General features: G+C 53.6%; 1 protein-coding gene across 4 annotated transcripts in view; it reads left to right on the top strand.

Annotated features, from left to right (window-relative positions):
* The window catches only part of Myo7a (myosin VIIA), a 68,811-nt gene that overhangs the window by 18,425 nt on the left and 34,349 nt on the right, over positions 1–16,037 (top strand). For all 4 annotated transcript variants that reach the window (XM_050154494.1, XM_050154495.1, XM_050154492.1 and 1 more), the window contains exons 4-15: positions 704–856; positions 5,036–5,220; positions 5,658–5,779; positions 5,860–6,002; positions 6,184–6,297; positions 7,163–7,316; positions 8,016–8,092; positions 8,320–8,439; positions 9,030–9,172; positions 9,846–10,056; positions 10,574–10,709; positions 13,312–13,418. In XM_050154494.1, the coding sequence (XP_050010451.1) occupies positions 704–856; positions 5,036–5,220; positions 5,658–5,779; positions 5,860–6,002; positions 6,184–6,297; positions 7,163–7,316; positions 8,016–8,092; positions 8,320–8,439; positions 9,030–9,172; positions 9,846–10,056; positions 10,574–10,709; positions 13,312–13,418 (1,665 nt within the window). The remainder of the gene's footprint in view (positions 1–703; positions 857–5,035; positions 5,221–5,657; positions 5,780–5,859; positions 6,003–6,183; positions 6,298–7,162; positions 7,317–8,015; positions 8,093–8,319; positions 8,440–9,029; positions 9,173–9,845; positions 10,057–10,573; positions 10,710–13,311; positions 13,419–16,037) is intronic.

The following is a 16,037-nucleotide window of genomic DNA, read 5'->3' as shown; positions in this document are numbered from 1 at the left end:
AGACTCTTGACCAGAGCAAAGAATCCAAGAGTCTCCTAGAATGTCCTCATCTGCCATCTGGTGGCTGCAGGGAATAGTGCAGGCAAAAGGAGGCTGGGGTAATCTTAGGTCCGGAAAATCTCCACTCCCGCAGCTCGCGCAGCTCGGAGTAGCCAGGCCTGTGAAAGACACCCTGGTGGAACCATTGCCCGTGCGCACCTCCCGCAGGCCACGCCCACAAGGCCTAGGAAGGGCTGGTTTGGCTGCCCCCCCCCCCACTTCTTACGACGCCAATTCTCGGCTTGAATGCTACCTTTCTGAAGAGGTGACCTCAGCGCCTTGGCCACAATAGCCCTGCTGAGCTCTCTATGAACTCTCTAAGCTTATTTTTATGTATTTGTTGACCGGAGCCTGGCTTTGAAGTCAAGTCCCTTAAATCCAGTTTCTATGCTTTTACTCCCCTCTTCAATGTAACTGGGGGACCTGATCCCCTTAATGATAACCTCAGGTGGAGCAATGCAGTCTCTGCCTTGCCCTCCTTATATGCCTGTAGCCAGATTCTTTAAGAGGAGGAGAGCTGCCTTGGTGGGTAGAGACCAATAAAGTCCCCAGATTCAAACCAGTCAGAGGCGAGCAGGGTGGTATCCCAGACCCGGGGCTCCCATCCCTCTGCACAGCCCAGGTCGGGAGCGGCAGCTGATACGAAAGACTCTGTTGCCTGCAGGAGCATTGGATTTCCCCTCAAAATGCCACGCACATTAAGCCGATGCACCCCACCTCGGTGCATGGAGTGGAGGACATGATCCGCCTGGGGGATCTCAACGAGGCGGGCATTCTGCGCAACCTGCTCATCCGCTACAGGGAGCACCTCATCTATGTGAGTACCACCCATTGCTGCTGTGCTGAGATGCAGAGGCCCAGACTCCTCTTCCTGGGCACAGGTCTGGGGGCTCTAGAAATGGGTTCGGGGCAGGAGCTGTTATATACAGGTTTACAGACCTTGTGGGCTTGGAAGCTAGAGGCCAGGGTTGCTCAGGGACAGGCTTAGCATCTTGCCAGTTGGGGAGCCCAGGGGTTGCTGTCTGCTGTGTTTTGGTGTCATATGGGGGCTGGCCCTGAATCTCAAGATGGGGGTGGAGCTGCCTAAGGGAGGGAAAAGAAGGACCAGAGACCCTCGTTAGAACCGTCCAGTTCACCCCTCCCCGTGGAAACATTACCGGTTCTTGGTGGAATGCAGAGAGAAGTGATTCCACAGAGAAAGGAAGAAATTTGGGGTCCCAGAGGCAATTTCCACAGGCAGGACACTTGCCCTGGAGATACTTGGTGAATAGAAACTCCCATGGTTTCATCAGAACCCAAAGCCTTTTACAATTGCTGAGGGAGCCAAAGACTCTTGTTTATTCGGGTCATATAATGATATTTATGGTGTTAGAAATTAAAACAAAGTTTAAGATATTTATTCATTAAAAATGACAAGCTAGCTAGCCGGGCGGTGGTGGGGCACATCTTTAATCCCAGCACTTGGGAAGCAGAGGCAGGTACCTCTCTATGAGTTCAAGGCCAGCCTGGTTTACAAGAGCTAGTTCCAGGGCAGGACCCAAAGCTACAGAGAAACCCTGTCTCAAAAACAAAAACAAGCAAACAAAAAAATGACAAGTTGGGACTATCTAGAAAGCAAAGTGGCCATACCTCACATCTGGAGTTGCAAAGACTTGTGTCCCTCAGGGCCTTCTTGGCATTAGCCTCCTTCTGGGAACACCCTTCCCATTGAAGAAAGAAGTCTGGTTTTGAGTATTTTAACATGAGCTTTTATTATAAGTGTGTAGCCGCCACATGTGGAAGTATGAGAACGACTTTGGGGGGCTGGTTCTCTCCTTTTTGTTTTGAGGCAGGGGTTCTCTTGTTGCTCTGCTGGGCTGCATACAGCAGGCTAGCTGGCTTGTGAGTGTCCAGCCCATTCTCCCGTGGGAGTGCGGGGGGTTACAGATGTGTGTCGCTGCGTTCAACTTTTCACACGGGTTCTGCGGCTCAAACTCAGGTCAGCAGGCTTGCACAGGGAGTGCTTTTAACTCCTGAACAATCTCACCGGCCCCCATGGTACAGTCTCAACCAGATGTGTGTGCTATAAATCGAAGTGTTCCTTCTGGCTGATTACGATGCTATGCATCTCAGTGTTCCCACAGTGGAAAGACTGTGTGCCTGTATGTACTCAAATGATATACGTGTGATTACGATGCTACGTATCTCAGTGTTCCCAAAGTGGAAAGACTGTGTGCCTGTATGTACTCAAATGGTGTACGTGTGTGCCCACGTATGCATAGGTACACACAAGCACACGCATGTGTTTGACTATGAGTACTTGCATGTTTATTATATGTGGGGCAGGCATATATTTGTGCACACATGTGCATATACCTTCACGTGTGTGCACACACCTTCGTGTAAACTTTTGTTCTCTTCTCCACAGACAGTAGTGTGTCTGTTCACAGTAGTCTGTCTTTCTCACCATTTTTATCCCAGGCCTTATTTTTGGTAACGTGGCTGTCGTGGTCCCTAGCTCCTTTCCATACTAGTCCCCGGAGATAATCACTGATGCTGACCACTCCGCCCATCTAGACTAATCACATCATCACTTAACAGACACTGCTGAGTGTGTCCTATATTCTGTTAGGCAGTGGGAAGATAAAGACCTTGAACCAGAGCCACCAAGCATCCAGTAAAATGTGTCGTAGGGAACATGTGGGGTGCAATGGTCAAAGGCATGGGGCTGAGTGTTCCAGCCTGCTAGACAATGGAGGGCTTTGGGTCGCAGGTTCAGTGGAGGGCTTCCTCATCTGCAAGGTGAAAAGTATCAGAGAGATACATACCGTGTCCTGAGCTCGTAGGAAGCAGGGATGGGTCCCAGCAGAGAACAACCTGCTTCCAACCTGGCGGAGCCCAATGTAGGCTGCAAGTGGAGGAGATGGAGCAATGTGGGGACCAGAGCCAGGCGGGGAAATGCCAGAGGGGACCAATAAGGATCTGGTAGCCTGGGCCAGGGAGCACAGCAGGGACTGTGGGCTGGTGACAGGGAGGAGCGGAGGGTCCACCTGGGTGAGGGGCATGATGGCAGTGGAGGCTGAGTTGGGCCGGCCGAGAGCAGGGTTGGAGGGGTGCTGGCTTGGGAACCCATCACATGGTGACCTCCAGGAGGAGAGACACTGAAGACTCTTGAGCCCATGAGGCCCTTGGGTCGCAAACAGAACGAAAAGGACCCAGAGCATTGGTGGGAGAACAGGCTCCATCTGCAGCTACAGAAGTCTGGGGACATAGTGACATCTCCACATTCCTTTCTGTCACTTCCCTTGTCAATGAACCTCTCAGGGTGACTCTATAGCCTGGTCATTGGGTCTGAAATGGTAAATGCTATCTGTCGTCTGTGGTTTCCAGAACGACTTTTCTCCGTCAGATCCCCCATCTCTGCTGCTGGCCAGCTCCCGCCTCTCACTGAAGAACACAGGGCTCCTCGGAGCTCTGATGGTGAGGGTGTGGAGTGACTTTGGGGGGCCAGCCTCCTGCTGTGTGTTGGTGACAGGTTATCACACTCTTGTGCAAGTATTAAGAAGAGATTAAGGTGGCACAATGCCTCTGGTACCCAGCAAGAATGATGCCTTAGTTCTTTAGTCTCTGCAGCAACCCTGGAAGTGGGTAGCAAGCCATCCCCTTTCACAGAAGAGCATACTGAGGCTGGCCACAGTGATGTTCCTGGAGGCTGACTCTCAGGTGTGGATGGGTTCCCCATCTGGAGACAGGAGTCAGCTATATTGCACAGCTGTGTGGGATGGAGCTGTGGGATGACGGCCACCAGGTCCTGCCTGGGCTCCTGGAGACGTCTCTGTGGCTTCTTCAGCATTGACTGATTGTCTCTATCTGTTAGTTACTTTGTAACAGACCAACTCTGGAGGGTGGGTGAGTGTGAGGCTTGCTGGCTGGGCTGGATGGTTCCTCTTGGCCTCCTGGCTTCCTTTGTTTGCCTGCTTGGGCTCCTGGCGCTGAGCTGAGCTGTGAAAGTGAATCTTGGGCGCTCCTGGCTGCGGTGCTGGGAGGAGGTGGCTTAAGGGGAGGGGAGTTTCTGAAACTGGGGTCTCTCGGCTTGGTCATTGCTTCTCTGCACCACCCCTGACCTGAGCTGGGCACCACAGAAGCTTTCCCTGCCTGGACAGAGCTGCTGGGGAATGGTGGCTGATCTTGTGTAGTGCACTGAGTCCTGGAAAGGTGGCTGAGGTTGGAGAGATGGGCGTGGCTGTCACCACCCATGTAGACACATCTGTCTTCAGCCTGTCTGGGCTCCAGACATCAAAACGTACACAGCAACAATAGGCAGGGCTTGACATTTTCTAGTGTGGGTGGGGTGGGAGGTGGGAGGAGTAACTCCACCCCCATTGCCCCACCCTGCCCTGTGTGACAGGACCCCAGGACACAGCAGGAAGTCGTGCCCATACTCTTAAACAGGAACAGAATGGACACAGCCTCTGGTCCCCAAGCTCCATCCATGGGTGCCACAGCTACCTCTGCCCTGGGGACGCTAAAGAAAAAGTCCTAGTCCAAGTCCCAAATCCCAGCCCCTTCTGTACCACATTCCAGCCCCGGCCCTTCGGCTCTTTATGCCTTGGCCCTGCTTGTGGCCTCCTTACCATCCCAATCTCCCCTCTGAACACGGTCCAGCTTTTGAATTTTGCTTTAGAAGTCTTAGGTGCAGAGATTGGGGCCAAAGGATGGAGTCAGTATTTGAGTTGTCCCTGCTCGGTGCTTTGAATCTGAAAATACAGTATCTAATGCATCTTCATAGGGACAGTTATGTTTCATCCTTTTTACAGATCGGATGATACAACCCAGGCTTAGGGACCTCCTGCTGGCCCCTCCTCCCTTTATCAAATGTCTCTGAGCCAGACCCAAAGCCAGTCTGAGGCCCTCTTGATTCCTGCCATGTCTGTGGACTCCAGAGTCGCACAGGGTAGAGATCCCCCTCCTCCCCTGCTGCCTGACAGTGTAAACTCCCGTCCCTTGCTGCTTGCAGACATACACGGGCTCCATCTTGGTAGCTGTGAACCCCTACCAGCTGCTCTCGATCTACTCGCCAGAGCACATCCGCCAGTACACCAACAAGAAGATAGGGGAGATGCCCCCCCACATCTTCGCCATTGCCGACAACTGCTACTTCAACATGAAACGCAACAGCCGGGACCAGTGCTGTATCATCAGGTGGGCGGCACAGCCCCACTCCCGGTGCGAGCCCCAGCCCTCTGCCCTCCTGTGACTATATTAGAGACTGTTCCGTGGTTGGAAGGCCACGATGCTCCGCAGGAGCTGGCTGTGCCTTCTGTGTCACGGTGGATAGAGTCGCCCTTACATCTTTGCTTAACATCACCTGGGCTGATGTTAGCTTTTGAGGGCAACATTGTTTCCTAAGGTTCCTGTTAAAGCTACAGTCAGTTTAAATCTGCCTTCTGTTTTCTCTTGGGCGAAACAAGAGGCCAAAGTATCAGTTGAGCAGTTCCCATGGGTCATGTTTAGGACCAGTAGGGGTGGGGTGGGGCGGAGCTCTGTGCTCCCTGAGGATCAGACCATCTGCCTGTAGTGAGACAAGCTAAAGGGACAGCCAGGACTGAGGCCTGTCCTGCCACCCCCACCCTCTGCAGTGGGGAGTCAGGAGCAGGCAAGACTGAGAGCACAAAGCTGATCCTGCAGTTCCTGGCGGCCATCAGCGGGCAGCACTCCTGGATTGAGCAGCAGGTGCTGGAGGCCACTCCCATCCTGGAAGGTAGGGCCAGGCTTTGAGGGTGAATCTGGCGCTGGCACTGGGGTCCCTCCAGTCTCACCTGTTCTCTTATCGCTCTGCAGCGTTTGGGAATGCCAAGACCATCCGCAACGACAACTCCAGCCGCTTTGGCAAGTATGTTGACATCCACTTTAACAAGCGTGGTGCCATAGAGGGTGCCAAAATCGAGCAGTACCTGCTGGAGAAATCACGAGTCTGCCGCCAGGTGAGCCCTGGTTTCTAGGGTGGGTAGTCTCTGCCTTGGGTAGGTGGGCTCCCCTGTCCACATGGTCTGAGCCAGCCTTTACCATGCTGCCCTTCCATCTGCTTCCCGAAGTGTCTAAGGTTCCCTGTGGAATTCCTGCCCCTGTGTGTTCTCTGGTCCCATTATGCGTGTCCATCTCCAGGCCCCTGACGAGAGGAACTACCACGTGTTCTACTGCATGCTGGAGGGTATGAATGAGGAGCAGAAGAAGAAGCTGGGCCTAGGCCAGGCTGCTGACTACAACTACTTGGCCATGGTGAGTCCCAGGTGACACCTGGGGTAGACACCTGTCTGTCATGTAACAAGACCAGATTCACCCGTGTGACTCTGTCCCAGCCTTGGGACACTAAGGTTTGTTTGTGCTTTAAAGTGCCCACCTCAGTTGGGCACATGTCCCTAGTGGACTTCTTACCACAGACACTTTTCTCGTGGTTAACATGGGATGTGGGGACACAACACACAGGAGCCATAGATCTAAGTGCATGGATCTGCTCCCACCTGTAGGCTGGGCCTTCTAAAATTGTGGGAGCTGGTTACTGGGGCCTGTACCCCTGTAGCAAAATTACATACATGAAGGAGTTACGTAAATAATTTTATGGTGTGGGGGGGTCATCACAACATAAGGAACTGTATTAAAGTGTCACAGCATTAAGAAGGTTGAGAACTCTAGGGGCTGGGCACACAGCGGCGAGGTTGAGAATTCTATGTTACCTCCTTGAAGAGAGTCTGCTCAGGATTTAAAGGTGTTGAGGTGCTATGGGTGAGACAGACTCTGCATCTGTAACTAGCTGAATGGGGCATTCTGACACACACACACACACACACATGCACGCCAGTGAGCAGGCTGTGTCTATAGTTCTCTATGATTCACACGTGGTTACAGTTAATGGGAGTTCCCCGAAGAGCGGGCACCCTGGGGCTGTGTGGAGCCTGGTGAGGCATTGATACCGAGAGCTGTGGTGGAAGTGGCTGATGGAGCGGACCTGGTGTCAGCGCCCAGTTCTTACTCACAGCAGGGTGCCCTGGAGAAGCCCACAGGAGTGGTCTAGATATCCTGGCAGCATTGCCCGCCTGGCCTCCCCGACATCCTCCCGTCCTCCTCTTTTATGCCCCGCCCCCAGGGTAACTGCATCACCTGTGAGGGCCGGGTGGACAGTCAGGAGTACGCCAACATCCGCTCAGCCATGAAGGTCCTCATGTTCACGGACACGGAGAACTGGGAGATCTCGAAGCTTCTGGCTGCCATCCTGCACATGGGCAACCTGCAGTATGAGGGTGAGGCCCCACGGTGCCCTGCGCCACAGTGACACACCCCACTCGGGTAGCCTGGCACCTGGCTTCTGGGTGCTGGCAGCGCTGTCTGTCACAGCAGTATCATTCAGGATGCAGGCTGGGAGGGATGCCAACCTGATGTCAGCCTCAGGGGTGGTACACTGTGTGGCAGTCTGACCACAGAGGTGAGGTGTTCGGAGCTGACTGGGACCCTTTAAGATCCTTTCCCCATTTGGTTTCTTAAGGTGAGGTGTCCCCAAGAGAGGGTAAATCTTTGGGTTCATGCTGTGGTGTGAATGACCAAACAGCAGTCTGTAAGGGGTGAGACAAAGCAGAGCATGCGCACTTATTTGGCACCGCTGTGTCCTAGCGTGGGAGGTGGTCATTTGGAAGAAGGCACGGGTTCCATTCTGCCTTCTCACTGATGCCCAGCATGGGTCCTAGCGGAGTAGAGGACTCTGGGAAGTTGGTGCAGTGATGAATGTCCTCAGAGCTAAGACAATCCCAGGCTAATACTACTCTCAGGGTGCCCACCATGAGAATATGTCATGAGAATATTAATCAGATGTACATTGGCCACGCTGACGGTGCTCTCTGGGGACAGGGCAGGTCCCTGAGAATAGACATGGCCGCCTGCTCCTCCTCAGAGTCTCCCTGCCCCTGTTCCTCCCTTCCTGACACTGTGTCCCTTTCTGCTGGCAGCCCGGACATTTGAAAACTTGGATGCCTGTGAGGTCCTCTTCTCCCCGTCACTAGCCACGGCTGCTTCTCTGCTCGAGGTCAGGTCAATTTCTGACTCAGTCGGGCTGAGGTGGGAATCAGTGCCCTTGGACAGGAAAGTTCTTTTCAGTCAGGGGGCAGCTGTGTGTGGTCCTGGGCCTCTGTCACTACAGTGGGTGGCCTGGGCTGGGGCCCTGCAATACCTGGGAAGAGATGGGGAAGGGAGCCAACTGGGATGAAAGACAGTCAGGGTGGGGCTGGGCCGACACCTGGGCTCTTGCTCTAGGTGAACCCCCCGGACCTGATGAGCTGCCTCACCAGCCGCACCCTCATCACCCGTGGGGAGACAGTGTCCACCCCCCTCAGCCGGGAGCAGGCGCTGGATGTGCGGGACGCCTTTGTCAAGGTGGGTGAGTGGAGTGACCCTGTTCTCTCTGTCCCTCGTCTTCTGAGCCTAAAGGCCAGGCATTCCACAGAAGTTAGCTCTGCGCTCTGCAGGGATGCCCCCAGGCTCGCTTTGATCAGCTGTCCTCAGCTAGGACCCAGACCTCTTAGGTCTTGTGAGGTCTGGCTGGGTGGAAGATTCCAACCCTCATGTTGCTATACCCATGTGCTTGCCAGTCACAAAGTTCCCAGTCTATGCCAGCCCTGTGCCAGACTCTGGACCTTCAAGGTATTCAGAGGATGGGGATACATACACACAAGTGAAGTCGCTGGACCCCAAAGTGTGACCCCTTTCAGGGTCAAGAGAAGCTTTAAGGCAGCAAATGAATTCCTGAGTCAGGAGTGTATGTGAGCATCTCTCCTCTGATGCTCAGTGACCTTGGGCATGTCCTTTGCCCTTGCCAGTCCCCAGAGGTAGCAGGGACAGCCCAGTGAAGACTTGGGGGCACTAATACCATGGGTAAGGCTGGACCCAGGATCCAAAGGGTCTAGAAATAGGGACTGCCTCCCGGAAGGGTCTGCCTTATCCCACAGTTGATGGGTGTCTTTCAGGGCATCTACGGGCGGCTCTTCGTGTGGATTGTGGACAAGATCAATGCCGCCATCTACAAACCTCCCTCCCAGGAAGTGAAGAACTCTCGCCGGTCCATCGGCCTCCTGGACATCTTTGGGTTTGAGAACTTCGCTGTGAACAGGTAGTGTGGGGGACCCCACACCTGGGAAATGCCATGCCTCTGCATTTAGGCTCACTCACCCGCCTCCAAGAGCACCCCAGGCTTGAGAAACCTATCTTTTGTCATCCTGGAGATCCCTTTCATGGCCAGCCCCGGCTCAGCTAAGGCTAGCCCAGCTGGATACTGAAGAAGCTCACGCTGTCCTGGGTACTTGGGAGGTGGTCTCTGGTCTCTGAGCTTACGGCCACAATCACTTCAATTCTTGCAATGCAAGATGTCACAGCATCTCCCAGCCTACCACACTGAGTAAGAGAGTTGAGGCTGCCGCTCAGTTGTGCTGACATCAGGGCTTGTCAGCCTTGACCCCTCATTGATTCTATTATCTCCCTGTGATCCACCTTCCCAGTGTTTTGACTCTTTCCCCTTATTGGTGGGCCCTAGGTGGGTCCTGGTCACTCAAGGAAAGAGCCCTGAGCCTAGCTCTAGCCAACCTCTCTCCTCCGATGCTTAGTGACCTTGGGCATGTCCTTTGCCCTTGCCAGTCCCCAGAGTCTTCTGCATAGGGGGTTGAACTTGACATGCCCACTCCAGTCCACCAGATGGGAGCTTTGTGCCTGAGGTCACACGGTAGAGACAGGGCCGGGTCTGGATGACGGGGCGACCACATGTGTGCAATGCCCTCTGCCCTTCGTAGCTTTGAGCAGCTCTGCATTAACTTTGCCAACGAGCACCTGCAGCAGTTCTTCGTGCGGCACGTGTTCAAGCTGGAGCAGGAGGAGTACGACCTGGAGAGCATCGACTGGCTGCACATTGAGTTCACTGACAACCAGGATGCGCTCGATATGATCGCCAACCGGCCGATGAACGTCATCTCCCTCATCGACGAGGAGAGCAAGTTCCCCAAGGTGGGCACGCCAACCCTCAGTTTCCCCATCTGCGACCTGGGACAAGCAACGTGAGCTTGCTCAGGTGCCTCGGGCCGGTTCCAGGGTGTTGACGCAGTGAGCAGGGGTCGCCTGCGTTCTACTGGGTCCTGGGCCCTGGGCTAAACCATGGAGATCTAAGTTCACAGCTGGTTCAGGATAGATGCTCATGATGGGTTATGATGGGAACATAGGATTGCCCTCGGGGAAAGTCATTGAGATTAGAGTCTTGCTATTGGCCATGCTGGCCTTGAACTCCTGGGTTCTGGACATCCTCCAGCCTTAGCCGTCCGAGGATTTGCATCATGGATCTAGCTGGCATAGACGGGGATGTGCATTCAGTGATGAGCGGTTCCAGTTCACCCACTTCACAGATGGGCGTCGAGGCTCAGAGAGCCTGTTGGGGGGATGGCAGGGGCGGCCGCTGAGAAAGATGGGAGGACGTAGGTAGGCGCCACTGGACGGCAACGTCTTGGCAGTGGCTCCTCTGCTCCCTCAGGGCACGGATGCTACCATGCTGCATAAGCTGAATTCGCAACACAGACTCAACGCCAACTACGTGCCGCCCAAGAACAGCCACGACACCCAGTTTGGAATCAACCACTTTGCGGGCATTGTCTATTACGAGACTCAAGGTATGGGTGTGTGTGTGTGTGTCCGTCCGTCCGTGTCTGTCTTTCTGCCTGTGCTCCAACCGTCCCTCTCCCTAGGCTAAGAGTGAGACCACATGGCGCAGAGGTCAGAGGGGACAGAAGGGGCTACAGGAAGCATGCCATCCAGTGCTTTGCTTTTTGCTTTATTTTGGGGGAAAAAAAAAAGACAAGATCTCACTATAGAGCCCCAGCTGACCTGGAACTCACTATGTAGACCAGGCTGATGTGGAGCACAGAGATCCACTTGCCCCTGCCTCCTGAATTCTGGGCTTGTTTTTGTTTTCTTATGATACTGGGGGGTCAAAGCTATGCTATTCAAGTACTCCACCCCTGAGCTACGTCCCCAGTCCTTCAGATGTTGATTAAAACACACACACACACATACACACACATACATTTAATTGTGGCAAAAGCATCCACAATGCAAATTTACCCCTGTAACCACCTAACACTCTAGTTCAGTGCCACGACACACATTCACAACACTGAGAGTCTTCACCACCGCCCTTTCCAGAGCTTTCCACGACTCCACACAGAGGTCAGTCCACCATCAGTTACCCCATCCTTCATCACCTGGCCCAACACCTCCATTCTCCCTTCTGTTGCTATGACCTCGCCACCTAGGTACCTCATGTAAGTGGAGTCACACCATCTGTCTCTTAAGAGTCTGGCTTACATGGCTGATCACAGTTCCGTCCGGGTTCATCCACGTTGTGACATGGGTCAATTTCCTTTTTTCATGGCTGACTACTATTCTGCCACGTGATATACCATACTGTGTTCTTCTTCGTGTGCTGATGGGAACATGGGTGGTACTGTGGGCGTGGGGTCTATGTGAGTTCCTGCTCACAGAAAGGGCTCAGTGCACTTTTGTGCAATGGGGAAACTCCGGCTCAGAAGGGAACTAAGCCGTTCTTCCGTGACCTGATATAGCCTACAGCACTGGAGGGGACGTCTAGACATCTTCCCCATCCTATAGCCTACAGCACTGGAGGGGACGTCTAGATATCTTCCCCCTCCCAACCCATCCCAAGGGCATGCAGCTGGCTCACTTAAAGCTGACAGTCAGTAGTTAAATGCTCTTCCAGAGGACCTGAGCTCAAGTTAGGTGGTTCACAATTGCCTGTGGCTCCAGCTCTAAGGGATCCAATGCCCTCTGTGCTACCCACCCTCACATGTCATAGACGTACAGAAGGATAAATCTTGCTGGGTATGGTGTTGAACTCAGAAGGGAGTAGAGTAGAAAGAGTAGAGACAGGGGGATCTCTGTGAGTTCTGAACTAGCCAGATCCACAGTCTGTCTTAAAAGCAAATCTTTAAAAAAAAATGCTGACGTGAGCATTGGTGGTGCATGCCTTTAATCCCTGCACTTGGGGGGCAGAGGCAGGTGGATCTCTGTGAGTTTGAGGCCAGCCCGGTTTACAGAGTGAGTTCTAGGACAACCAGGGCTATACAGAGGAACCCTGTCTTAAAAAATGGAAGAGAGAGAGGGGGGGGAATTAAGTAGGGGTGAAAACCCAGCTCACCCTGCCTGCAGTCCTGCAATCTCTGCAGCTTTGAAGCTTTCCTGCAGAGAGTCTTGCTTCCACCCTGGTGTGAAAGGCCAGCCCCAAGTTGGCATTCACTGTGGGTGTAATACTGACATCCTGCCCATTGTCCTGAAGGGTCCCACCCAGGGCCCAAAGCCCCCTGACATTCAGGGCAATCTAGGGCCATGTGGCAGGCTCCCTTATGAACTGGTTCAGAAATCAGTGGGTATATACATGGTTCTACCTTTCTCCTCCCAGACAGGGACGCCAAAATCTTGAAAGGGACCTGCATGTCACACGAGGTGGGCATAGCTCTAATAAGAGATCCTGCCATTGTAAAACTTACCCTTCCATCGCCATGACACCAGGCCCAGGATCTGCCCTAAGAGGTGGCCCAAGTCCTGTACCTGACAATGTTTTCACCCCTCAGGCATTTCTAGCCTGTGGGTACCTCATCTTCTGTACTGCTCTAGTTCCTCTATCTCCGAGAATGGCAGTGCCCTCTGGGTGTGGGGAGCCTCCCTGGGTTGGCACGAGGGTCCTGGGTTCGAGTGTTCACTCTGCCATGGCTTGCTGCTCTGACTTCACTGAAATCAGTTTTCTCCCTTGTCACATGGAGGAGATAGTAAGTGCCTGTCCCAGAACACAGGCAGGGCTGACACTGTAAAATACACGGCTCTGTCTAGTCGGGAGGTGGTGGTGTTTAGTTGTCTTGCTGGTGCCTTATAGCATCAACATTGTGGTCTCTTTCAGGGGATCATGGACTCTGGCATCTTAGTTTTAAAAGCTCATAGTGGCTTAGGGATGACCCAGAAGGTAGCCTCGCTCTCTCCTTGAGACAGAGACCTGTGGGCAGGGCTATGTGTTTGGGGGATTGATTGCTCTCATTTCCTCTGTGATATTGGTAAGCCCATGTCCCCTCCAGACTCAGTGTCCCCACCACTGAGGAACGGATGTGGGTAAGCTAGGTGAATTCTATAGGTCCTTCTGGTCAGATGTTGTGGGTTTGGGGAGCCCCTGCTGGAGGAGCCATGGTGAGTTTTTGTCACTTCCAGGCTTCCTGGAGAAGAACCGGGACACCTTGCATGGGGACATCATTCAGTTGGTCCACTCTTCCAGGAACAAGTTCATAAAGCAGATTTTCCAGGCTGACGTTGCCATGGTAAGGCTGTTGGATGTTCACCTTGGGAGCCAGGTTCAAATCCAGACCCCACCCTGAGTCTTGTCCATCCATGGAGCCCCTTGAACTTCAGAGTAGGCAGGGGACAGGGCTTAGCTGGGCATCCAGAAGGGAAGGTCTGCAAAATGCTTCTGGTCTAGTCCTGGTTTACTGACCCAGGATATGACTGGGGTATGAGGCTCAGAGAAAGGAAGGGCTGTGTGAGAGGTCACTTGGGACCTGGGGCTGGCTTTACCTTGGAGGTCCCTGTGCTAGATATAAGGGGAGACACAGGACAGGTGTGGCATGCTGGCCACCCAGACCCTGAGCTGTACGGAGGACTATCCACTCTGCCCCCATGTGAAGTCCAGCAAAGGTCACTTGGAGTTTCTTGCTGGGCTGCTTTTCCTTCATTCCTTCCCAGGGCCCAGGGTGGGGGTGGGGGCAGGGAGGGCAGAGCCACCTTTCTCCGGTGCCTGTGCAGAGTCTGAGCTGATTGGGAGGTGGCCAGAGCCTTGACCTCTATCCCAGGCCCACCCCATCCTGGCTCAGTGGCTATTTGCTCTCTCGCCCACGCCCCTCCTACCTCTCACTTGCCTGTGGTTCCCCTTATAGTTTCTCTGTGGTTATTCACCCGGCACGGTCGGCCAGGCAGCGGCTTCCGTGAAGGTAAAAGCCCCAGCCCGGGGCTCAGGATGACCGTGATGGGAGAGCTCAGCCCTATGGGGCTGACTCCAAGGGAGAGAGGGCTGGATTTTTTTTGTCTTTTGGGGAGTGTGCTTTGTGTGTGTGTGTGTGTGGAGTGGTTTTTGGAGTGGCTTTTGTTTTGAGTTGTGTGTGCTGCAGTAATCTCGGTTTCCTAAGGGGGAAACTGAGGTCTACAAGAAGAAGGTAGGAGAAGGTTCCCTAAGCCTTTTCTGCCTCACGTCTGTTATATACCCTGTGTCCGTGGGCCCTAGGGACTCTAGGACTCTGATGACATACTTAACTGTAGACACAGGTGGTCTTCTGTTCTGCAGATTCAGGACTGAGGTCAAGGAGGGGAGGGGGCTTCCTTCACCTTAATAGCAATCTTGAGGGGGTTCAGCTAGGATAGCTGCCTTGGTCTCTGCCCCCTCAGGACTTGGCTGCCATGCTGCTTCCGGTCACAAAGGTGTTAGAGGCCTCAGCTAGCACACCACCTCCTCTTTGCTTCTCTCTCCCAGTTCCCTCTCTCCTCTCTGCCTAGGGATGACCTCTTATTTGGTCTGCTCCTGGGCGATCCCAGAGCCCTGGGATAGATCCAACACCCTGGGGAATAAGGGGAGGGTTATGTACCAAGCCTGTCTTATAGGGGCTATCTTCCCTTCTGTGGGTGACACTGGTCCCTGCACCCATCACACACACACACACACGCACGCACACACATACACACACACGCAGAACATGTTTTATCCTGGCTATGATACAAATAGACATTCTAGCAGTGATTGAGTGTGACCTTGGACAAGTCCCTTCCCTGTGCTGAGAGAAGTTCCCCTGTCATGTGACACAATTATGTCATCTAGAATCAGGTGGCCCTGGGCTGCCCTGAGGCATCAGAGAAGAGTCTGTGAATGTGTGCGTGTGTGCATGCATGCATGCGTGGTGTGTGTGTGTGTGTGTAAAAGCCAGAGGGACACCCCAGATGTTGTTTCCTTGGAAGCCATACATTTTGCTTTTTTCACTGGCCTGGAACTCACCAAGTAGGTTAGGCAGGCAGACCAGTGAGTCCCGGTTCCGTTCCGTTTTGCCGGTCTTGTCTCCCCAGCACTGAGATTACAAGGGTGTTCCGTCTAATTTACCTTTTCATGTGTGGGTTTGGGGGACTGAACTCAGGTCTCCATGCTCACAAGGCAGGAACTGTGCCAAGTGAGCTACATCCCCGGCCAAGAGAGATCCTGCAAGCACCGGAAGCTTGGCTGCTGCCTTGTGGGAATTGGCCCGGGGAGAGCATCTTAGCTATAGCTCTTCTGTTAGGGTGGATGCCATAGCGTCTACTTCCAGGAACCTCTAATCCCTCAAGCTTGAGCAAGTCCCCAGTCCCTGAATTCTCACCCTTTGATTCTTGTGTCTGCTACCCCAGGGCAATTCAGGGTTTCACAACCTGCCCTGACCTATTGACTTGGGGACCAGTGAAGCAGAGGAAGACCACCTTCCCACATGTGGGGTGTAACCAGATGAATGTCCCATCCCAGACATATCCGCAGGACAGCTGCTCACTCCTGCCTGCCATGTGCCTGCTCACTGGCAGACACCTGACACCATGAGGCTTCATCTTCCCTCAGATCCATTTTGTCCCCATTTCATGCCAGCCTTTGGACTCCTTGGCTTCAGTCTTTACCTCACCCCCAAGCGCTCCCAGATACCCCAGGATCCGGTAATCACCAGGAAGGAGGCTGTCCCTGAATAAAACAGAACCAGATGAAAACTCGGTGGCCGAGGCTGGGGGAGCAGACTCCACACCCTCAATCACCCGTTCAGCCACGTGCACGCACACACTTGTTCAACCTACAAACGCTTCCTGAGTGTCTCCATATACCACACATTGCCTAGGTCCCAGGGCATAGCGGTGAATGCAGAGACACCAAACGAAACCCTGTT

Source organism: Alexandromys fortis, unplaced genomic scaffold, assembly GCF_014885135.2.
Source record: "Alexandromys fortis isolate MF-2015 unplaced genomic scaffold, M_Fortis_MF-2015_v1.1 scaffold_77, whole genome shotgun sequence".
NCBI classification, from domain to species: Eukaryota; Metazoa; Chordata; class Mammalia; order Rodentia; family Cricetidae; genus Alexandromys; species Alexandromys fortis.
This window is presented reverse-complemented; position numbering and strand designations above follow the sequence as displayed.